The sequence below is a fragment of the Mercenaria mercenaria genome, chromosome 13 (assembly GCF_021730395.1).
Source record: "Mercenaria mercenaria strain notata chromosome 13, MADL_Memer_1, whole genome shotgun sequence".
In the NCBI taxonomy this organism is placed as follows: domain Eukaryota; kingdom Metazoa; phylum Mollusca; class Bivalvia; order Venerida; family Veneridae; genus Mercenaria; species Mercenaria mercenaria.
This window is the reverse complement of record NC_069373.1, coordinates 76,860,007-76,885,278: the sequence shown is the minus strand read 5'-3', so window position 1 is coordinate 76,885,278 and position 25,272 is coordinate 76,860,007. Positions and strand designations below refer to the sequence as shown.

At 33.0% G+C, this 25,272-nt stretch overlaps 1 protein-coding gene across 1 annotated transcript in view; it reads right to left on the bottom strand.

Annotated features, from left to right (window-relative positions):
* LOC123529197 (plexin-A1-like) overlaps window positions 1-25,272 on the bottom strand; it is a 175,504-nt gene that overhangs the window by 79,652 nt on the left and 70,580 nt on the right. Inside the window, exons 5-6 of the mRNA XM_053520997.1 lie at window positions 12,591-14,529; window positions 8,309-8,503 (exon numbers count right to left, since the gene is read on the bottom strand). Coding sequence (XP_053376972.1) covers window positions 8,309-8,503; window positions 12,591-13,817 — 1,422 coding nt within the window. The 5' untranslated portion in view covers window positions 13,818-14,529. The remainder of the gene's footprint in view (window positions 1-8,308; window positions 8,504-12,590; window positions 14,530-25,272) is intronic.

Genomic DNA, 25,272 nt, shown 5'->3' with positions numbered 1-25,272 from the left:
TTTTGAAGCACTAAAATTTATCAACATTTAGGCTTAAACAAAAATCATTTTATTATTCTAATTTCCATTCAAACTGTTCATTTATCAACAAATCAAAATGTAAAATTGCATGAAAACATCACAAACTGTAATGGAATATTTTAATAAAATGTTCCGAAAATCAGTACATGTAGCAAGATATGATTTCATAAATTTTCAATGAAAATGTCTGTCTTATCAAACTCCAAGTGTGCTTTAACACGTTCCTACGTAACAATTTTAAAAACAGAAATTTCAAAGTGATTCTGTAAGAAAAGCATTTCTTATTTTTTCATAGTAAAGGGAAGTAATCAAATAGGTTCATAATAAAGGGAGGTAATCATAGCTTTATAATGGAGGGAGGTAATCATAAATTATTTTATTTAACCCTTATCATGCTGGATGCAATTGATTCTGCCTTTGCAACCAGTGTAGATCATGATCAGCCTGATGGTACTGTCCAAACAGAAAGATGGATAAGTTCATTACAGAAAATTAGCAGGGTAAGGGTTAATAAACTGTGATATCAGGGCTGATTCTTAAATTAATAATTTAGTATTTCAAACATAATGATCTTTGTTCATTTTTGTGTCGAAAAGCATTTTGCTTTTTTCGAAAACACTCGTAAATGTGTCATTATTTATAAAAATAAAACCCCACCTACCTCGATTTTGTACATACTGATGCGCAACACCAGCACCGGAAGTTGCGCAACCTATTTTAAGCGTATTCCCAATGGGAATTGGATTGCGCCTTTACCACCCGTGTCTTATACAACATTTAAAATTTGTTGAAAACGTCACTTTGCATGACCACAGTAAATGGGCGTTTTCCTGGGAAGTGGATTAGAGGAGGAAACCGATTCTGAAGTGACTAAAATTAGTGTGGTTTTTTAAAATCAAGGTAATATAGTTGAATATTAACTAGTTTGCTTAGATTTGACCAGAATCTCCTGAAATTGTTTTATTTTCTCCTTCTCCACTAATCAACATGAGGTAATCAGCTTGCTACACATGCCAAAAGCAACACAAAGCCACCATACTTGTAGCTCCTGGGAAAAATTTTATTAGCCATAACCTATGATTCCAAAAAAGATAAAATAAAAAAAAATGTTTCTTATCATCAGACCCTTGGATATATTTGTTATTGAAGATTTGGCAGTTTAATAACTTTTGTAAAGATAACATTTTTCACAATTTTACTGCCAAAAAAAACTGATAACTAGATAAGGAGGCTGCCATCACTAAACTCCTCATTAGCAAAACAACAAGTAGTCGAAATAATTTGTTGTCTAATGCAAAATGCAGCCTATTGTCTGAATTCTTAAATTTACAACGATTAAGCTTGTTATAACTTAATGGACAAAAAGATGAAAAATAATGTGCATTACAAAACAGATTCAATTATGACTTTGAGACTTCTAAATTACAGTGAAACCTTTGTAAAAAGACCATCCATTGAGAAACAATGCCCTTTATCTGTGTAGGTAAAGTTAAGATGAATTTAGAATTTGTACTAGTGGTCTTTTTAATGAGGTGCCCTTTGTTTTGAGGAGTAAAAAATGCAGACATGATTGTCTTTACTAATCCTAACTATGTAAAGACAATCAATTGATTCAAGAAAACAAAACTGATGCAAACAACAAAGTGATTAATAATTTCATTCATCAGCAGAACTTTACACATTTTTTTTAACAGAAATATAGAACTCTATTCGTCATTCCATTATTTTGTAAAAGCTACGATAAAAACAATGCTGGTGGGGAGTCACTATTTTTGGAATAAGTAAAAGGTTTTTAAAACGTAACAGATGAGGTAAAAAGAAAGGTATGACTGCACTAGATGACTAGATATATAAATGAAATTCATCCTCTAGTTATATATAACAGCATGGACAATTTTCACAGCACTTGATCTTATTAAGCCAGGTATGATGTTCTGGAGATTTCAGGTGCGAATGCCTGCTGGCCACATAATTATCTTAATAGAAGATGAAACATTTCCAACTTGCTAAACAACTTCCTTTCTGTTTCCTTCCTTTTTGTTACCTTCAAAACAGAAGAGTTCAAAACTGATTATCCCCTATGGTATAGAACAAACTGTTCCGTGAATATAAATAACTTATTAAAAAGCAGGGACAAAAAAAATCTATGTTCAAAAGGAGTTTTTTTAAAAAAACATTAATCTGATTAATGAAATAGAAAAGGCAACATACTATTGTCTGAATTTCAAAGCAACTGAGACAGGTGAAAATGAGTCCCTCATTGTTATCAACTGGATTTTTGATCTGTTTGAAAGGTTCAGATTTCACATGTATGAATGTGAAAGTATTATGTGCAGAATTTCAAGTGCCTATTGTAATTTATAAAAAAAATTGGATTATCAAAACAGTGAAAACATCAACACACACAGCCCCAATACAAGCAAATAGAACTCTGACATGTAAGACCTTCTTTTAATAATGCTTTTCTGAAAACAACTAAGCTAAAATGAAGGGAAGCAACTCATGTTAAACAAATATAACTATCAGTCGCATACAGAGATGCTGAATGATAAATTACCAGTAAAAACTTAAGTCAAAAGATAAAGCTCAGATATTTAAGTATATTATGACATTTACTTGAATTTTCAAACAAGTTTTAGTTGATTTTTACACTTGAACTATTTTAGTGAGAACAAAAACACATTAAAATGAAGTGCAAGCAGACAATAAATACATTCAGTTTTTTTTTCAAAAGCCACTCTCTTCTGCAGTTTGTCTGACAGAGATATAAAATAGTTCCATGTTTAAACAGCTTAAGACATAACTCTTCTGTCACAAAAAAGAAATCCAAGCCCAATAGTCGCCCAATTTGCATAATGTTTATTGCTTTAATAGAGACAAATGAATTTGAAACATCCTGTTTGAAATTACTCATTTTTCAAAACTGAAATTGCTTCGTTGGCAAATTAGCGCCATCTTTGTGGATTTTTTTGTCTTTGGCGCTCTTTTGACAACAAGATAAAATATCTGATTCATTGTTTCGGATCCACATTGTTGTTGTTTGCCATCATCATTAGCGACAAATTATACGGTCAATGCAACGATTTTGAGAAAATTTGTCTGGGAATCATGGAGGCTGACAAAACAAATATTTTAAGCAATCAATATTTTAAAATCAGAAAATGACTGAAGATTTTTACATTTTCTTTTTTTTTTTTTGAAAAAAATTCATGACATCAATGTTATATTTCTACACTAAATTGTTTTAGCTTGAATGTGAAACATACTCTATCAGGCCTATATTAATGAATTCTGACATCTCATTCCTGCTTGTATCTATGCCATGAGGGTATGAGAGAAGAGAAGCCAATTTCTCTTTCAATGTACTGATCAAGTGCAAAACAAGAGTCCTACTTAAGTCTTTGGCAAGGGAACAAATTCTGACCCTACACTCAAAGCAGGCCCTCTACCACTAGATTACAGAGGTGATGTTGTATCATCATAAAGGGTCTTTTAAAAGTGCTGGTATATAAAAGGTAGTATGCTATATTAGGCAGTCATAATTAGGAAATTTCAAAGTGTATGTGTTTGTGGTGGTGGGGCAGAGTAAAATGAGTTACTTTTGATAAACATTTTGATTTGGTCTGATATAAGCCATGAAGGACAAGCTCTCTTGTTGACTTTACATTTTTCCTGACTGGTTTCGTTCAGCAGCTGTGAACTTTTTCCCAGTAATTTACCATTAAGATTGCAGGGCAAGTTTTAATGTTTGTGCAAACAGAAGATGTAGTAGATAATTTTATTGGATCCACCAGCTCCACATTCTCCACCAGCTCCACACTCTCCACCAGCTCCACACTCTCCACCCAGAAGGGATCAATATTTCTGGTGGGAATACTTAGTTCTCAGCCATTTTACTTATAATTATTTTGAAAATGCTGGTGTGGAGACTTATTACTTATTATAACTGAAAACATCAAGACATATCTCACAATGTCCCAAAAATGTGCAAATTGCTTGAAAGCTCTGCTATGAGAAATATCAAAACTAAAATCCCCCTAACATGACCTTGACCTTAAGGAGACTGATAGCTACAACTCAGTGTTAAAACTATATCAACATCTTACTTTATCTAAAGTAAAAGAGTGGGAGGGGAGAACAACACATCCGAACACCAGAAAAGTTTAAGACTGATACTTTATCGTAAATTTAAATCTTCTTCAACTAGCACCTTTTATGGTCAGCGTTATAAAGTTTTAATGAAGGCAAGTAATAAAAAAGACCATTGATTGTATCTTATCTCAATGTAATTTTATCTTACTCTCACCCATTTATGACCAAACTTGCATTAAAATTGCTCATTTTGTGACATAAAAGATGATTACGGGACATGATATAACAATAAGAAAAAATCTTAACAGCGCCAAATGAGGTTGTATTTCTTCTAAAACAAGACAAAATAAAAAGAAATATGAGAAAAGTAGTATTGAATTTCAATATAATGGCAAATATTTCATCCAGTTTAATTGTCATGACAAATATTTCATCATGTTGTCTTCAACATCAAGTAGCCGAAGAAACATTTTAAACATCAGCAGATGTTTTTTTAAAGCAGCTGATGAAAATCATTTTCCATGCAGGGCCATGATAGAATCTTACATTGTGAAAATGGTGAAAATTGCACACAGCTGATTACGTTTTATTTCATTCAAATTGTATTAAACAGGAAAAACGTTGAGTAAATTGTTTAAATTGCAGCTGTTTCTGGGAGAAATTACCCTGTTGCAATTACATCATGAAACTTATTGGGTATTGTCTTTATTTTTTGTTAATTAGATGGATCATTAATTAAATTTAAGACATGCTACCATTCCACAAAATTGTGTATGTTTCTTTTTTTTGTTAGATTCACATGGTTTCAAGCAGTATTTTATAGTTATAAATTAAGCCTTCGGTTAAAATACCAGCTTTTTAAAACTGATTTACTCAATCTTTGCACGTAAATTACAACTTCCCCATAAAATACAACTTCCTCATAAATTACAACTTCCTCCTCAATAACAACTTTCTCATAAATTACAACTTCCTCATAAATTACATCTTACAACTTTCTCATAAATTACAACTTCCTCATATATGAGACAGTACTGAATGTGATTGAGAACCTATATCTGAGTCTCAGAAGTAACTAATAACAGAACCTGTCCATTTTTCTGGCTAGACAATCGGATTTGTGTCAATACTTTAAACCAGAACATGACCCTAATTCCAATTACTGTGTACTGAAGAAAAGAACTTTGAAAACATTAACAGCTTAGTTCAGTTGAGCCTAAAGTTGGCAAACTGTGTACCAGTCCTGTATCAGTTACAAATGGCTGTATCGGGGTAAGTTTACTCAAATTTTGCAGAACTTCCCCTCTTCAACGGTTTTCAGACATCATGAAACAATATACATTAAAACATTGCAAGCGGATGAGCAAAATTATTTTATTATTGAGGTATAAGAGCTATCAAATGTAGAAATGTAAGGAAAACAGCTGAGAATCATGTGAATTTCTCAAGTCAGACCACGTGCACCAGCCATCAATGCACTAGACTAGCTACTAGACTATGATATATCTGTTTTCATTTTTATGATTGAATGTGCATAGTGAACTGAGCCAGTCTATATCCTATGTCCAATATCATAGTCATCATCTCTAAAATAGACTGGCTTTTGTCTCTATGAAATGGAATTAAGACAAAAAAAGGGGTAAAATATAGAAACATATTTGTTATCAGTCTAGTGGCTAGTCTATCGATACACAAGTGAGTGGTGTTACATTGTAATTCATAACTGTAACATTTTAAACCATGTCACATGAAATAAACATTTTACTATACAAAGAATGCTAATTAAATTCTTTTTCAAAAAAACAAATTTTCAAGAATTTTAACAGCTTTTATTCTGTATCCAACTGTTACATGGTAAAGTGCAGTATGAAGACATCATATCCATTAGCTCAGTCCCCACCAGGCCTCATACAAACAAATGAATGCTTAGTTCATGTCCTCTATGAAAGAACAAAGAGAAGATACCTTTTAAGAATGTTTGCTTTTATCCAAGCATTTTCTATTGTATGATGGAAACCATTACTTTCGCATTTGTCTTCAGAGAGATATATGAGAAAATTATTAAATATAAATTACTTGCTTGAAAGATTCCTAATTAATTGGTAAATATTTCCTTCCTGCTTTTCCCTTTGAAACTTTTCCAGCACTGAAAATCATTGCTAATGACATTGAACAGAAGTATCAGAAGATCTTATTTAATATACTCAGACCTTGCTACACAATCATGAAATAAGTCAAAATATTACCTCTTTCCATTTCTCTGTTACCTTTTAAGGAATTGCAAATTTTGTTAAAAGTATAAACTCTCAAGAGAAGAGCAGGAAGTTGCAGATATCATAATTTTATACAGAAATAATTTCAACAATTTCAGCAATTAAACTTCCATTGGCTTAAATAGGTCTGTATAACACTATGCTCTGAGGTTGTAGACCAGTCTCAGGATGCAACAACATGATTGGTCTATTTTTAGGACTGTGCTTAGAATCAACCAGTCAGATGCTTGAATTTTTAGACTGGTCTCCAAACTAAGTTTATACCTTTTTATTGAAACACAGCTGAAAAAATGGAAATAAACGTACTAAACAAATACCTATAATGACCTAGTAACATATAGTAACATTTGATGGACCATACTTATAGTGTATAATACCAGATGATGTTTTATTAAATGTATGAAAAAAATCTACAATTTTAATCACAATTCACTATTTACATTTCTCGGAAAGTGTAGTACTGAATACCCTTTTATGTTCGGTAAATTAGTCAATTTACAAACAGTCAATGTACATTATGTTTATCTTTCCCCATTGTTAGAGAGATTATCTCCGAAGATTATTCTTGATATACAATATAACCTCTCCGCATAAAGGCGATAAATTCTGCAATCGGAATCAAGCAAAAAGACACATAGTTACAGTGTTACAACAATATAGCATGTTGACAGGCAATTCCGACAGCAGTTCAAATCTGCTTTCCAATATATCAATACATGGGTTCCCTACTTTATTTCCGAAGACATGAAATAAAACAGACATATTTCTTTCAACTTTTGGCATAGATGGCTCCTAGTTTGATGTATACAAAATGCTAGAATATCAAGAGCAATGTAAACAACAGGGAATATTTGAAGAGTTGAGACTTATGTAAAAACTCTGACCTCCATCGAAGAGTTAAGAAATACCAAGGAATATTACATTAAGGTACTGAAGATTGGGTGATTTTTGCATAGACTTTATTTAGTTATAACAGTGCTATACACTGGGCATGTTAAGAACCAGACTGTCAATTTGCAAAGATCTAGGCTAGCAAGACAGGCCTGTATCTAAAAAAGGATTTCTCTCCATCTGTTCTGGGGGCTTTATCTCACTTTGTCCCTCTGGTAAGATTGCTCTGTGTCTGTACTTTTCGCACTGTGCGGCTGTGTTTGCTATATGTAAAGCACCTTTCAATGTGTTTATCATGAAAAGACCGCTATATAAATCTGGTATAATAATAATAATAATTTCACCATTAGCTGTCTTAATTTATGTTGTTAAGGATTTAAAAAATACAAGTTTTTGTGTTTCAGGGCATCGATGATGCAGCTTAATAGTCACAAATATTTTGAATTTGTGAGCTGCAATTTATTTGGGACTACTATTAGCAAAAAGGAAATCCATCAAATATGATATAATCTATAGTATAACACTGGTTCAAAGTCTGACATAAGTACATTCACCAAACAGAAGAAAGTTAAAAAGAACTTAAAACTGTTAAGGAAAGTTAAGACTACTTTTATAAGTGATTAACCTTTACAAATGACCATTATTTAAAATAACAGGACTGGACTAGAGTGAAGCCAGTTGATAATCATATGATGTATAAAAAAAACCCTCTGTGGTGTAAGAAGAGCATGCTGATGATGATCAAATTTCCCTCAACTTTTTGACATTTTACATAAAAGATTTATAACTCTTGCCATTAGAGAAGATTGTAGATAAGGATTGAAGAACAGGTACATTGTTTTAAAATTTCAGATCAGTTTCCCTACAAATTTCAGAGATATACGACTACTCCCTACAGTCATGTTCCTGTATACATGTACATACCTTACACTCCACTTTTATGTTTTCCTTTCCACTGTCCAAACATCACATGTACAATAAAATCAATTAAATGCATCTCTGTTTTGAATCATTTTATCAAAAACTCCTACCTTTTTAATGTACCCATCTCCGGTACCAATAATGGCCACTGTATGGTCAGAGGTCATCGTCAGAGCAACAGAGGTCAACCAAGTATTTGTATATTCCAGGATAGGGTTGGTCTCTGCCGGGATGGTACCCACAATGTTTCCGATAGACTCAAGGTCACAGTTACACAAATATTCCTTGTCACGATAAAAAGGATCCTGAAATAAATGCATTAAAAATATTCATAGTTGTGTTCATAGTTTGAATTTATAGCTAGAATTCATAGCTTGTATTCATAGCTTGTATTTATAACTGTTTTCATATTTATAATATGTATATATAATTTTGTATTCATAGCTTGTATTTATAGCTAGTATTCATAATGGTAATAATATACATAGTTGTATTCATAGCTGGTATTCTGAATTTATTAACAAGAGCACCGCCTTGCGGGTGCTGACGCTCATCTGATTTTTTTTGTGTGATAGAAATATTGTCCTACCCGTGATTTTCTAAGTCTAAAAAGGGCCATCATTCTTGCAAAAAGCAGGATGGAGTTATGTTTTTTGATGTACAGTGTCCACTTATGATGGTGAAAAACTGTTGAAAGTTTTAAAGCAATAGCTTTGATAGTTTATGAGAAAAGTTGACTTAAACATAATACTCAACCAAGAAAATGATTTTCTAAGTCCAAAAGGGGCAATAATTATTGCAAAAATCAGGATGGAGTTACGCTGCTTGCTGTACAGGGTCAGCTTATGATGGTGAACAAGTGTTGCAAGTTTCAAAGCAATAGCTTTGATAGTTTAAGAGAAAAAGTTGACCTAAACATAAAACTTAACCAAGAAATCTGATATTTTCTAAGTCCAAAAGGGGCCATAAATCTTGCAAAAAGCAGGATGGAGTTATGTTTCTTGCTGTACAGGGTCAACTTATGATGGTGAACAAGTGCTGCAAGTTTTAAAGCAATAGCTTTGATAGTTTAGGATAAAAGCTGACCTAAACATAAAACTTAACCAAGAAAACTGATTTTCTAAGTCCAAAAGGGGCAATAAATCTTGCAAAAAGCAAGATGGAGTTATGTTTCTTGCTGTACAGGGTCAGCTTATGATGGTGAACAAGTATTCCAAGTTTCAAAGCAATAGCTTTGACAGTTTGGGAGAAAAGTTGACCTAAACATAAAACTTAACCAAGAAATCTGATATTTTCTAAGTACAAAAGGGGCCATAAATCTTGCAAAAAGCAAGATGGAGTTATGTTTCTTGCTATACAGGGTCAGCTTATGATGGTGAACAAGTATTCCAAGTTTCAAAGCAATAGCTTTGATAGTTTAGGAGAAAAGCTGACCTAAACATAAAACTTAACCAGGCAACGCCGACGCAGACGCCGACGCCGACGCCGACAACCGCTCAAGTGATGACAATAACTCATCATTTTTTTTCAAAAAATCAGATGAGCTAAAAAGCACATATTCATAGCTTGTTTTGAAAACTAGAATTCAAAGCTAGTATTCATAGCTTGTAACATAATATAGCCTGCAAATTATTGCAATGATTAAATCAACTGCCTGGTAGCATAATGGTAAAATAATAGGGACCACTTCAGATTATTGAGCAAGATATTAAAGTCTCCTTAAATTATTCAGTTTTATTCATAGTTTATACTACTTTAATGCAGCCCAACTGTGATGAAAGCTTTAAGCTTAAATGAATCATGCATCCAGTTGGCTATAGTTGAGGAAAATTGTATTTGTGTTGTATTAGGAAGCACTTTGCCATGACCCCAGTGGGGCTTGAACACTACCTCCCAGTTCAACGTTATTTCAGTTATTTTCAGCTTCGATTCAATTTACTATGGTTCCTGAATCCTGCACCAGTACATACTTGTAAGTAAATAACAACCTAACCACAGGCATGGAGACAGATAAATGACCAAAAGTTTTGCCTCACTAAGAGCAAAACTAATCTCCAAGGTCCAAAGTTAGTTCAGAAACCAGTCTCAGAAGTCTAGTATCTGATTGGTTGTTTCTCAGCACACTTCTGAAATTGACCGATGGCAAGAGTTCATTCTCAGACTGGTCTCCATGACCTTTGTAGCCTGGAATCAATACAGAGCCAACTTGGCAAGCTATGAATTGTCTTGAGTTTCCATTATAGTATGACACCAAAAAGCATATGAGGAACCCTAGACTTGTTCAATGTTTGTGGTACTGTAGGCAGAGAATAAATGAGAAATATAATTAGAAAATATTATAAGGCAGAGAGCTGGGGGGAATATAATAAAACATTACCATAAATCTATACAAGGCTTTAATGCTTGCACATACAATAACAATTCTGATTGTTTCCTTAAGAGCAGAACTATTTCTCATTTATTTGAGGGATTATTTATAACTGTCAACTGTAAGCATAATTATTATATTCTTTTTAACCAGAACTACCATCCTCCTAACATAAACTAGATGCCTACGGGCAACATGTCAAGCCCGCCAGCTGTCAAGATCTGACATGACTTTTGAACTCCAACAGTGACCTTGACCTTTTAGACAGGAACCTCAGGTTTCCGTCTCATTGGGGTTAACATTCATGCCAAATATGAACAAGATGTCTCCATGAATATCAAAGTTATGGTCTAGATAAAAAAAATCCGATGGACGCACACATGCATGCAAGCACATACACCGGACAGCCATTAGGACAACTGTGTCCTTGCTTCCGCAAGCGGGCTCGACAAAAATAAACAACTTCCTTACAGAAAACAGACAGAAAATGTTTGTTTTGGGTCGAGCACCATTTTTTCAACAGTTTTTCAGTTTGATATTGGGTAATGTCATACAGCTTACCTATATATAACCCATTTTCCTGGATTCTGTAACTTGTTTTCTGCAAAGTGCAGATTTCTTTACATGAATCAGTACGGTAGAAGACAAAAATGTTCAGACACAGTGTCTTTGACCAAACCCCAGGAATCAGCCCTCAACATCACAATCTCTGTATCTGCATTTGCAACACTGAGCTTAGTGGGTGGGTAGCAGGGAATATGATGTAAACCAAGACTATTCTCTCTGTTTCAGGAACATTTGTTTTAACTTGAAACAAGAGCACCGCCATGCGGGCGCTGACGCTCATCTGATTTTGTTTGTATAATAGAAATATTGTCCTACTCATGATTTTCTAAGTCTAAAAAGGGCCATCATTCTTGCAAAAAGCAGGATAGAGTTATGTTTCTTGATGTACAGTGTCCACTTATGATGGTGAAAAACTGTTGCAAGTTTTAAAGCAATAGCTTTGATAGTTTATCAGAAAAGTTGACTTAAACATAATATTCAACCAAGAAAATGATTTTTCTAAGTCCAAAAGGGGCAATAATTATTGCAAAAAGCAGGATGGAGTTATGTTGCTTGCTGTACAGGGTCAGCTTATGATGGTGAACAAGAGTTGCAAGTTTTAAAGCAATAGCTTTGATAGTTTAAGAGAAAAAGTTGACCTAAACATAAAACTTAACCAAGAAATCTGATATTTTCTAAGTCCAAAAGGGGCCATAAATCTTGCAAAAAGCAGGATGGAGTTATGTTTCTTGCTGTACAGGGTCAGCTTATGATGGTGAACAAGTGTTGCAAGTTTTAAAGCAATAGCTTTGATAGTTTAGGATAAATGCTGACCTCAACATAAAACTTAACCAAGAAAACTGATTTTCTAAGTCCAAAAGGGGCAATAATTCTTGCAAAAAGCAAGATGGAGTTATGTTTCTTGATGTACAGGGTCTGCTTATGATGGTGAACAAGTATACCAAGTTTCAAAGCAATAGCTTTGATAGTTTAGGAGAAAAGTTGACCTAAACATAAAACTTAACCAAGAAATCCAATATTTTCTAAGTACAAAAGGGGCCATAAATCTTGCAAAAAGCAAGATGGAGTTATGTTTCTTGCTATACAGGGTCAGCTTATGATGGTGAACAAGTATTCCAAGTTTCAAAGCAATAGCTTTGATAGTTTAGGAGAAAAGCTGACCTAAACATAAAACTTAACCAGGCAACGCCGACGCAGACGCCGACGCCGACAACCGCTCAAGTGATGACAATAACTCATCATTTTTTTTCAAAAATCAGATGAGCTAAAAATGATTTTTTTCATAATCTACAAAACTGAAAGAATTATACTGAACTTGAAAAATATCCTTCAAGAACACTGGCTGGCAATTTGCTCAAGAAGAGGAACACTTGAATTCAGATTTGTGACGTTTTTAACATTTATGAGTATGTGCTGGTACTTTTCAATATCTTATATACAAATCATTCAAATCTTACCACTTTTTGGCATTGCTTTTTGGTAAGGTAACCTCCCCCGCTTAAAGTCTCATCTCCACTGTAGCATTTCTGAACATTTTCCAGCAATTTTTTACGTATAAACTGCATTGTGAAAACACAAACTGCCGAGTTTGATTCAGGTCCACCCTCATCATCGGTAAATACTCCAATAAGAATATCTTCCGCAGATCTTAATCCAAAACTTAGCTGTAAATTTTTAGAAGCTTTTATCACCCTCGCCGCCTGCAAGTAGTTGTATTCTTTTTTAGTCGTTTGTGAGCGACAGACTAACGGCATATCAATATAGGAATAATAATACGTATCTTCTTGACATATTTGTATCACTTTTGAAATAATTTTTGAATCACTTTTGGTTGCTAGTGGCGACTCATACTGTTGGGTAAGAAAATAACTATATATGCTAGAACTAAAACCAGTTATATATTTTATCAAATAATCCGACCTGACATTCTTTTTTATATAAATTCCTGAGAGTTTCCCTTGGATACTGTCCGTTTTTTCAAATAACTGGAACCTATTTCGACCAAGACTTCTTGTACTGATAGCGGGGACCAGGCCTCGGAGTTGCTTGGTAATTACATCAGTATTTCGGCCAGAAAAAGTTGTAGCAACATAAAGGACTTCTGTCTGTAAGTCAGGGGGCCCAGGAGCGATAAAAGCAACAGTTGAAGATTTTGGATCATTTGCCGCCACTGCATAGTCTAACAGAGTGCCACTATCTGACTCATAATATGCATGTGAACGGGAAATGTTTTTTAGATTACGCGCTTCACATGCCCCTTGATAGACACTACCACATGTTAGTAGTTTTTCTTTGAGACCTTTGTAATGTATCAAAACCATGTTGTAATTATCAGTCATAGTTTTGAAAAAACTGCATTCGACCTCATTAAATCCTGGAAGACATTTTTGACTGTCATTAACGGGCCCTGTTTCTACTTCACTTAGAAGGCCTAAATTGGAATCAAATTCATATATCCTATTTACTGCACCTATGAAAACACGACCCCATTCTGTGACTACCATGTGATTGAGTTCAAATCTATGTGCTCTAACGTCACTTCCTAATATCCTTTCGTGCACTATCCCATCCATAAATACATCAGGGCGATAATGTGGAAAAACTCCTTCCGTGATAACGCTCCCACATATTGCTGCCAAACCTAGCACACCTAAAATGTGGAATATCTTATTCCTAAACCTCATTTTCACTGCTACTGATCCAATTTCAAATTATTCCGAATTTCTAAAATCTTCATTTTAATCCATCAACCTGTCATGAGATATTCCGTTTTTTCCTCCTTTCCATGCAATATCCTAGCTTTCAGCAGAGAGCAATTTCCACAATAATTATGACACAAAATGACCTATTTTCTCATAAACACAAAACACCATATTGATGCCTGCATTTGTATTGGAGTTCACATTACCAGACCCAGTAATTCTGAGTAATTCGGTTCCATTTTCTGCAACCAATTTCCCTCACACTCTTCCATGTGCTAGAGTACTACTAAAGTTTTCGGATAATTTAATTTGCTAACGTCAGTTTACAGTTCGAAAGTGCTGATATACTCTCATCAGAGAACAACAAAACAGCAAATGTAAAAAAAATCAAATAATTCTGATAATAAAGATTTTCTCCTCTAGTTAATCCGTTTTTTCTCGGAAACACATTTTTTTCATATACTGAATGCACCAACTGTTTATATTATCAATCTAGGACGTATACCTAACCAAAAGTCCACCATATGGCTTGAGTATGTTTAATCCCGTTCAAAACGCTTTTTTTTCTTCAGACTTTGTATATCTTATCCCCATAAACATAAGTAAGTGGTTCCACTTGCTTCCTAACAGGCATCCTCGCTTTCAAATCCCTTCCCGTTACTGGCAGAATCCTTCACGATATATTCTGGATTTTCTGGAAAGAGAAAAGGAGAAAGAACTGATCATTTATTTATAAGCACTCCCGAGGTCTGTTTCTCCTAATTTGAAACAAGATAAGTAAATAAATACAGCAGACCGGAGGTTTTAGCATTATAAGATTTGGTAAATAGGATATGTTAGAAATTATGCATAACATATGAGCCGTGCCATGAGAAAACCAACATGTGGCTTTGCGACCAGCATGGATCCAGACCAGCCTGCGCGTCCGCGCAGTCTGGTCAGGATCCATGCTGTTCGCTTTCAAAGCCTACTGCAATTAGAGAAACTGTTAGCGAACAGCATGGATCCTGACCAGACTGCGTGGATGTGCAGGCTGGTCTGGATCCATGCTGGTCGCAAAGCCACTATGTTGGTTTTCTCATGGCACGGCTCAATTATGAAGAAAGTCTGTTACTGTTTTAGCCAATTATACAGAATGTCGCATTCAAATGGGATCATATAAACTGTATAGAATTAAAGGGACATCATCGCAGCCTGTGGATAAACACATAATTTTTAAAAAGTCTAAAGGCTATATATTATTATTGAAATGTCATGGTAAAATATTATCAAAGTATGATTAAAAATTCAGCTTAACTCACAAAGCTTTTACAATGTACCATGACTAAAGGTTTTTACATAAATACACACATTTTTTTCCGGGTACTTGCACATTTTTTATGAATAAAATATTGCTTGAACTAATCAAATCTCTTTTTTCCCTAATTTCATTTACATTTACTATAGCATATAAAAATACTTCCAAAGTTTTGAAACATTTTATACAAGTCAGTTAGTTTGGACCTTTGAAAGTTGCATTTTTATACAATCCAGAAGTATCATTGGCTCTGTCTTCTAAACACATCCAAAAAGAGGTGGAGCCATTGTTTATAAGCTGTGCATATTAGCCTACCAAAATTAAAAAGAATTATCAAAAAAAAGTTTCAAATGTTGCTTCAAGAATGACTGGCAAATCCAATCTGATTTCTTAATAACCTTTCCTCTCCTTTCAACTAAAGTTCTTCTTGTTAATAAAAAAAATCATGATTGCAAAGAAAGACTTAAATTCTCAATATAATATGAGTTCAGCCAGTTATAATTTGAGGGGAAAAAAAGACTTTTTTTCACTGCAGCATTTAATTAAGCTTTATTAATATTTTGTTATTTTTCATTAAATGTCATAAATCTTGAAATTTTAATAAAAAATGGCACTTCAGCAGTAAAATTATATTGACATTTTTATATGAATTTTAAGACAGTCATTTACATAATGACAGATTTATCAGTGAGTTAAATCTTTAATATCTAGATCTTAAATGAAAAACTGTTTAATATCTCAAAGGCAAAAAATAATTAACAGCAGAATCATTATAGACTAAGATGGCCTTTTTCTTGGGAAACCACACATCAGCCAGAGAATTTATCAAATGCCTAAAAGTCTCCTCATTTGGTAACCCGATGAAATCTAATGAAATTTTGCCGTGTTCACATCTGTTTAATTTTAGACATGTGATATATCAGCCATTTTAACATATTCTAATTAAACCTTATAAGAAAATCTGCTTAATCAAATCAGATCTATTTTCCTTACAAAAATTCAAATACACAAGACAGCATGAGGAAGTTCAATGAAAATCAAACTAACAGTCTAGGTCTAAGTATTATATTTGTAGATTTAGTGCAGGTTTAATTTGAACTTGGCATGTACAAAGAACCTTAATCGCAACACAAAAGATCTGCAAAGTTTCAACAGTAAAGATACTTTGTAAACAAAGTTACGGTAAATTGAATATTTAATTATAATTGTCATCTTTGCACAAAAAGTGGAGTCGGCGCAGTTACCTAACTTTCTACGCTTTATGCGTAATATTTTTCTGACATAGATCATTGATGCATTTGGTCCCAGTAGTTTTGTCTTTAGTTTACATCAGCAAGATTCTACAAAGAAGCCAGTGTGTCTACAGTTGTGGGTAAATTTCCATAGCTACATTTAAAAGTCTAACAAGGCAAATTATTTACCAAGTATCATTTCCATATGAAGATCTGCTGAACTTTTACTAGTTGTGAAATCTTATGGCTTTTAATACAAAGGAGAAAATCTATAAATGCCATGTAAATTTTTCATTAATCACTTTGTTTGTAGGAAGAACATTTGCAGATTTACATAATCTAGCGATAAATTATTAACAAGTAAGGAAAAACATATTTCAGCTGCAATTACAGTAGGCCGTTTTTACCTCCAGTGAAAACTCTTCATAGCAAATTTTACAAGCATTAAAACAGACCAAATTTGTGTCTTATTAGTAATTATACAGAAATTATTTTTCAGTAAAATTACAATTAAATCAGTCTTTTTATTTCCATTAATAAATACTCACATACTATCGGCTCAAGTCTAGTAAAAATCCACCTTGTTGAAATTAATGTTTCAGACCAAAACCAGATTGGAACAATTATAAGCACTTTATCCTTAGTTTTCATTAAAGAGTGCTTGACATCAATGGTAAAAATAAATAGGTTTCCCACCCATTCCCCTTGTATTTCGCCCTATAGAAGTACTTCCAATTGTTACAAACACCTGATCAATCATTTGTGGAAGTGCAAGTAGTAAAATTAATAATTTATTACAAAAGAATATTAAAATTTCCTAAATCATTGGTTATCTTGTCATGTAGAATTATTTTTTTAAAAACAAATGTAGAAAACACACAATTACATCTTGTACACATTGTCAATATTGTAAAAAAAAATTGACATATTCATATCCTTTTCCGTGCACAACCAATTATGAAATGACAAAGTATGTGTAACAATCATTAATGTTGTGACACTCACTAAAGTACACAGTCTTTCATTTACACTAATTAAGATTTTCTGTTAACAAGCTAAGTGCTTGTCACAAAGTGCACTTGTCATGGAAAATTGTTGAACATCATAGTTTTTTGTGTGTGTGGAATTCATTTTTCTGCAAAAAAATAAAGTTGCGCATAAAATGCATAAATCGTGATTGCGAAATGCAGTATCATCAATAGCCAGAAATTCAGATGCAGAAAATGAAGTCAGCTGATTTGCACATTATCTGCAACTCGATTCAATAATGGAGTAAACATTCGAGAAGACACGATAATGGTGAAAACAGCCAGATTTTTTTTTTGCCCTATTTTTTTTTGTCCGAGTTTTTGCCATAAATCAAAAATGGCATAATAAACAAAGCGCCAAATCAATAGCTGCTACGACTTGGTGTGAGAATTAATTAAAGCATTTATCTTTATTCTGAAGAGAAATAAATAAATCGTGAAAAGAATACAAAATCAGTAAATCACGAGCTGTCAATTTACTTCCACGAAATATTGACTTCTATTCATTAGTAAGCAGTATTAGTGTCTGTTTCATAACTTTTTTTGATAATCTGAAAGAAACTTAATTTTTCAAATTGTTAGATAAAGATCTGTACAGAGTATATTGCAATGTTACCTCATAAGTAGCGATGACAAAAAGAGCTACAGCTGCAGGGCTGAACTCCACTACTCGCCTCTGGTAACAAATTCGCTTATTTTACTTATAACGTATGTACATTGGAAGATGAGATATGAAAAACATGATATAAAATTAATGCACCCTAAACAGTCAGGAACATATTACGGGTAGACAATTAATAAGACGTCATGACTGATACAGCAAAAAAATGCAGTTCTATAAACGGTACTATATATGTTTTTTTATTGTCTTTTTAAGGTTTAATTTACTCCTGTTGTAAACTGCTGTGTGATGTCATTTGAGCCGTGCCATGGGAAAACGAACATAGTGGCTTTGCGACCAGCATGGATCCAGACCAGCCTGCGCATCCGCGCAGTCTGGTCAGGATCCATACTGTTCGCTAACAGTTTCTCCAATTTCAATAGGCTTTAAAAGCGAACAGCATGGATCCTGAACAGACTGCGTGGATGCGCAGGCTGGTCTGGATCCATGCTGGTCGCAAACCCACTATGTTGGTTTTCTCATGGCATGGCTCCTTTTTCCTTTGTTACATAGTCATTACCACAAATTTTGTTAAATTATTAACTACAATAATGCAGTATTCAAAGTTAAATCATATTTTGAAATAAATACAATCATCAATGATGTTTTTTTAATCAGTTTTACATAATATTATGGTGACACGTCATGCAGTATAAGAAAATAGAAGCTGTTGTGCCCAAAATGGCCGCCATATGCCCATTAGGTAGCATTTTCAAAATAACTATACTCTAACATTTACTGTCCAATTTGGTTTTCATCTGTTTACATTTCAGAAACGTTCTGTGCAGTTTTGAAAAGTCAAAAATTCCCTTCAATCATCATTTTTACTGTGAGTGAATTTAATGAATCACAGTGAAATCAATCGTTAGTGAAATAATTTCTGATTATGAGTTTTTTATGACAACCAAAGTAATATTAGGTAACAACATCAGAAAATTGAAGTAACACATTTTCCCTGAAATGAATGTTCTTTTGTATTTTCCAGACAGATTAATTAGGATTTAAAATTTTGTCTAGAAAATTAAAGGAAAAACCAGTCCCACATTACAATGAGACAGCATCCATCCATCTTCCGATATTTTTTCTTGAAATTTTCTCTTTTTTTCGCAATAATTGTCTGTTTTTGGTATAAATTCGGTCGAAACATCCTATATGTAGCCAGGATTTCAGCTAATGAAGTAAATCAGATAAAACCAGTGCATACTTAAATATGGAATCAATATCGCCAAGAGGAATTCCGTCCGACAATCGACCAAATCAATGGTCCTGGATGGCAAGTATTTCTCAAAACCATAACATTATACCGATGCTGTCAATACCTTTTGTAGATACAATATGGTTTTAAGGAAAGTATTACTATTGCCAGGTATTTATTGTAATTTAATATTTCCCACCCAAATGATGTCACTTAGTTTCAGTTTTCATTTCAGAGACGTGTCGGGTTACTTTCCCATTAAAGTCCTTTAAATGTGTTTTTTCTTTTCTACATTAACTGACAAAGGGTGGAGTTTCTAACTTAAACTACCACAATGGACACCACAGTAATTTTAAGACTTTAACACATTGTAAAAATCATTTAATTTTTGGGGGATGAAATTCTTTGGTTTTGGCCAAAATGGTTATTATGTTGGGATTTGAAATTCTGAAGATAATTAAATTAAAAATAAGATAGGTGATTTTCTTTGGTTGTTAGGATTTCATTGTAGATATACACAAACACGAAATCCACAAAAATGAATACTACTATTTCACAGTAATCAGTCCTTCACCAGTCCTATGACTACATGAGAGGAAGTTGTTCATCAACTACAGATTAACATGTTCGAAAACATTATACACATTCTCTGATAACTCAAACATTTCTAAAGACAGAGATTATTCAAACTGTCAAAAAATGCTATTTAACATACAAACTGAATTGTCAATGAAAAAGAAACCTTAAAGGAACTTGTCTGCTAACCTGAGAGTCTGAAGCAGCTCAGCAGTTTTAAATCTCAGAGAAATTTCTACCTAAATTATGATACCTCTCCTGTGTCCATACAGTTAGTTTTTTACAAACTGAACATAATAAATTAACTTATGGGGCATGCCTCAAAGACTGTGAAGTCCAAGAAATATGCTTTTGTCTATTAGATACCTGAGCAACCTGTACAAATGTCAGGGCCTTTATACAGAGCTCAGCCTCAAAATGAACACACCACAAAATATAAAATTTTTGAGAACACTTTTAAGAAAATATCAAAAACCACTATGCAGGCTACTGCAAACGTTTTTTATGAAAACAATGTTACCTCGAACCTCACAGAATCATTTTGTTCTTTATTACTACGACTTCGCATTTTTCCAATTTTAAATTTATGATATAAGGTCTGGAGACATGCACCTTTAAATAATAATGTGCTAGGCACTTAACACCTAAAAAATGTGGAGACCTACCGCCATGTCCAGAGGCAAAATATTCCATGTTATAAGGGTGAAAACACATCCAATTACCATATTAGGTAAAACTTGACATATTATAGGAAGATTTTGGTAAATATCCAAAAATGGTAAATAAATAACTTTCCGCTCTAGTGCAAGGCATTAAAAATTTACAAAGACTGTAATTGGTCCACAGAAGTTATCGAGTAAGAGTCAATTAGCTGCTTGCCGAGATTTTTTCTCCGATTATTCAACGGATGTAGATTGCAAACTACTTGTATTTAAAAGGATTTTAGGAAATTAAGGCAAACTAAATATATGCATGCCAATTTTAACAGAAAAGGTCAAATGGTTAATGTAACGTTAACGAAACTTCAATTTAACAACATAATTTCCCATATGAACCAATAAAATGTAATTTTAAAACACTACTGAATTATGCATTGTAATATCAAACCATATTCACACATATCTCACTAAATTAAACTTATTTGTTGCTTTATTTCTTATTGCTATAATCTGTACAAAATTGTCACATATTCAATATACAACAAAAACTTTAAAAAAAAAGGACTTACTTTCTTTCTATCTCAGCTGTTGGTAAAACCAAAATAAACGAATCTACTAATACAGCGCAAATCCAATAAATTCCTCTGTGAATTTAAATTTTTTTTGAATTAAATTCAAAACATTTCAGGCGTGTTTACAAATTTAACGACATTTCAATCTAAATATTATCATTTAATTCCTTTCACAATGTTGATACAAGAAAAACACCGCATTTTCATCCACTATACATCTGCCTTATAATATCTCAGTCAACTGTGCGATAAATTGCCCCAATGATTTTTCCGCAATACCTTGCAAAAAGCAAAACTCGATAAAAATCTAGAATCGCTATTCGGTGAACTGCGATACTGCCATAAGAGGATTATACTGTCCTTTAGCCATTGTCCGTCAGATATAAAAATACTATCGAACAATACCCATGATGGTTTTAATATGAAACACATCAAGGAAAATTGTCTCAAACTGGGCAATAAACAGTAAAATAATCCCTTTTATTGTCAGTCCATGGGGAGATTTTTACATGATTTTCATACTTGACCCACTGAAAATGAATTTGTTCTATACGGAGTCAATTTACTGTGTTCAGTAAAAAGAACTGCTGACACGGCAATTTTTTTAACACATAATTATTTCTATAAAAATAAAATCATCAACTAATGAAATGTCATGTTTTTATTTTTGTTATGTACAAAAAAACAACTTAAATCTTTACAAGAAAAAGGAAAATAGAATAATTTATTATCAAAGCTTACATCATGTGAGTCATGGTGAGTAACCCCATATAGAGCCTGTCAGTTAAAGTTCAGTTGGAAGATACAAAAGATGCTCCCCAGAAACTCCCCTGATTCTGCAGCTTGCTAGGTGTAAAGCACCCATACACAGGACACTTATCTGAATTTTAGTCATCTATGAGCCTGGACTCACGACTCCTAGATTTTAGGTCCAACATGTTACCGCAACCAACTATATTCAAGCTCTAGTCAGTGCTGAAGTATTTTCAGTCTGTCAGGAGCAACTGTGATTTACAAAATAAGTTTATTTTTATCATCATATTAATAATTTTATATCATTTTAATGAGATATGCAGCTATAAACTACATACATAAGAAACACCCCAGGTTACACTGAACAAAAGCCGAACCAACAATTTTCGCAGATTTAGAGATGACCAACAAAGATTACCTTTGACCTGTTTACAGCTAGTCTATACAATATCCTTTTATAAATTATAAGTGCAAATTTACCAATGCAGAAACTTCATTAATATTTGCAGTTAAGCTATTTTTTTAACCTAAAGGCTTTAAAACTACATCTTTTGTTTTTGTAAATTATTTAGTTGATATGATAAATCTACTGAATTATTTTCATTATAAGAAACAAAATTTTAACTGTCAGAAAAGCACTTCCTTAATTTGATTTTGAATTACTGCAGAAATAAACATTTGGTAAAGGGAGGTAATAATTTTAGCAAAACTGTCCAATCTACTGGGTTAATATTTTTTATGCAGTACAGAAATTTTGAAAAACGAATAAAATGAAGTGATTTTATTAATAACAAGTAGGTATTGTAATTATCATCCCATTTACGTATCTAATACTTGTGCACCTTCATCACTCTTTCATGAAAAAACACCCAAGCTTCCGAGGTTTCTTCAAATTTGAGTTTGGAGACCAGTTTCAAAATGCAATGGACAATTTCGATACAAAAACACAGAATCAACCAATCACATACTGATGTTTTGAGACTGGTTTTCAATCTCAGTTTTATAGACTGGGCTCTGATCATTCTGATGTCTGGACTGTGACAACTATTTTTCTTGTACAATGTAACACATGCATGTTTTAATGCTCATTTATAGTCAGTTTTTATGGTGGCATGGTCTAATGCACCATTAAAACTCAATGAAAATCAATCTTCCTTTCTAAATTACATAAATCTAGTTTGAATTCTATCATTCAAGTTCATTAACTATACTGGTTCAACAGCATTTAACTCTTCCACTGTTAATACATCATTTCTCTTTATTACAAGAAAAAACCATCTCCCAGGAAACCAAACTAACTGAGCAAATCTAAACAATGCACCCTAATTCTATTAAATTTCACACTAAATTTAAACCAGCTTCTTTTTAACCAAATGAATAATCAAAGCTTTCAGGAAATTTCAAACACTCTAAACATTTAGTGATGCAAGACCTGTTTTTAAACCGTGTGAATATCTGGTGCAGAAGGTGGATGGGGCACGGTCTTCTATACAGAAATAAATTTTGCAGTCTTTAAATTGTTGCTCAAACTTATAACATAAAAATAGGTTAAAAGAAAAAAACATTTTAAACAGTATAAATTAAAAGTAAGACAGATTTTCATGAAAATGATGTTGTATCTTTAAGTATGCTAAAATCTTGGAATGTAAAAAATGTTTCAAAAATTGTCAGGTAATGACAGACAGTTCCGATCCCTAGTTAGTTAACTAAAGACTGGGAAAATATATGCTGCTACCATTGCAATAATTTAAAGCTTGAAACAAACAAAACACAACCTTTTTTTCTTACTTTTTGAAAATTTTGAATATCATTACAGAATCAAAGATTATAAAAATAAAGTATAAAAGAAAGTATTCACTAAAACTATCCATCTTATAAGCATATTATATCATTCAACTGCAAGTCATTTTTCTTTCATTATTTTTCAAAATCATCCTTTTATCTGCTACCAGTTTTGCTAAACATCTTAGATACATTTATGCCAAACTTAATTACACCATAGAAAACTTTTGAGAATGACAGTAACAAGATTATTTCCCTAACACCAGAATTCCAAAAATTACGAAAAAAGACATGAAAAAATGAACAAAAAACATGGCTGCAACATTTCATACACAGTGATCCATAGCAGTTATGCATTGACATACATTCCACATTACACTTTCAATCATCTGGCACGCTTTTCATCATCTGGCAAGAATATCATAATCGTAGTTCAAACAATGGTTCTCAGACTCCGAAATGATCCAGCTTTTTTCCAGACTTAAAACATTTCCGACTGTGCCGACTTTGTAATTAACACATGGTTCACATTCTGTTGTTCCGATTCCACAATTAAAATTGCATGTGCCCCCAGATTGCTCAGAATACGTGTAATAACATCCATGTGCTTCCCAATAAAATTGCTATAATTTTTTTCCGCAAAAAAATTGTTTTCCCAATACAGACTTCCTCTTAAAATTCATAAAAAACATAAAACCAGTCTAAGCAAGAGTATCTGATTTTTACGAGCAACGAGGGACCCCTTATTAATAACCAATAAAAATAACGATGAATAGTGGAGAACACGGAGATCCCTGGGAAACGGAAATGAACCAGTCTAGCTCTTAAAATGATATCAGGAAATTTCAGGATTAATAATTCATTCATAAAATATCACAATAAACTTTTGATGACTCTGAAAATTTTCTGCCGCAGAATAAAACACTAACAAAAACATCATGTACAAGATTTCCTGAAAGATGCTTCAAACTGGAGTTTTATTATTTTCTGTAACTGCTTTTCATTATTTTACCGTCCTTAATTGCCAAAAAAAAATTTTGAAGACTGCCAATTATTTAACAATGATGCATTTTTACAATTTTAATGAAATGAAATATATAATAAGGAATAACTCCAATGTTGCACTTTCTTTATTTGTAATAGATGACAGTATAACTAAAATGACCAATGAGTATTTTCTTGAAAAACATTAAACAAGAGGGCCATGATGGCCCTATATTGCTCACCTGTTATCATTGCACTTGAGGACAAGAAGGTCCTCAGAAAAAATATCGAAGTCCAAAGGACAGGAACAACTAAGGAAAGAAATTTAACCAATAAGAAAAAAAATTCTTACAAGGTACAGATATGTCAAAAAACACCTAAAAATTGGAGGTACCATCCATGTTGTACCACAGAAAAGTGGTCTTGGTTTTTCCCTATGGCCAATAATAAAAAAGTTACTAAAAATAAGCTATTTATAGTAATGTAAAAGGGAAGTAATTAAAAAGAAAATGATTGTAAGTGAACAAAAGAAGGATCTACCAAATAAATCTGTTGACATAAATGAAATTTCAGATAAGTATCTTCATTAGTTACGGAGATATACCCATTTTAATTTGAAATAAAGGGAGTTAACTTGACATAAAATCAGTCCATAGTTATCTACCCAGATTGACTCAGTCCAACTAATGACAATAATG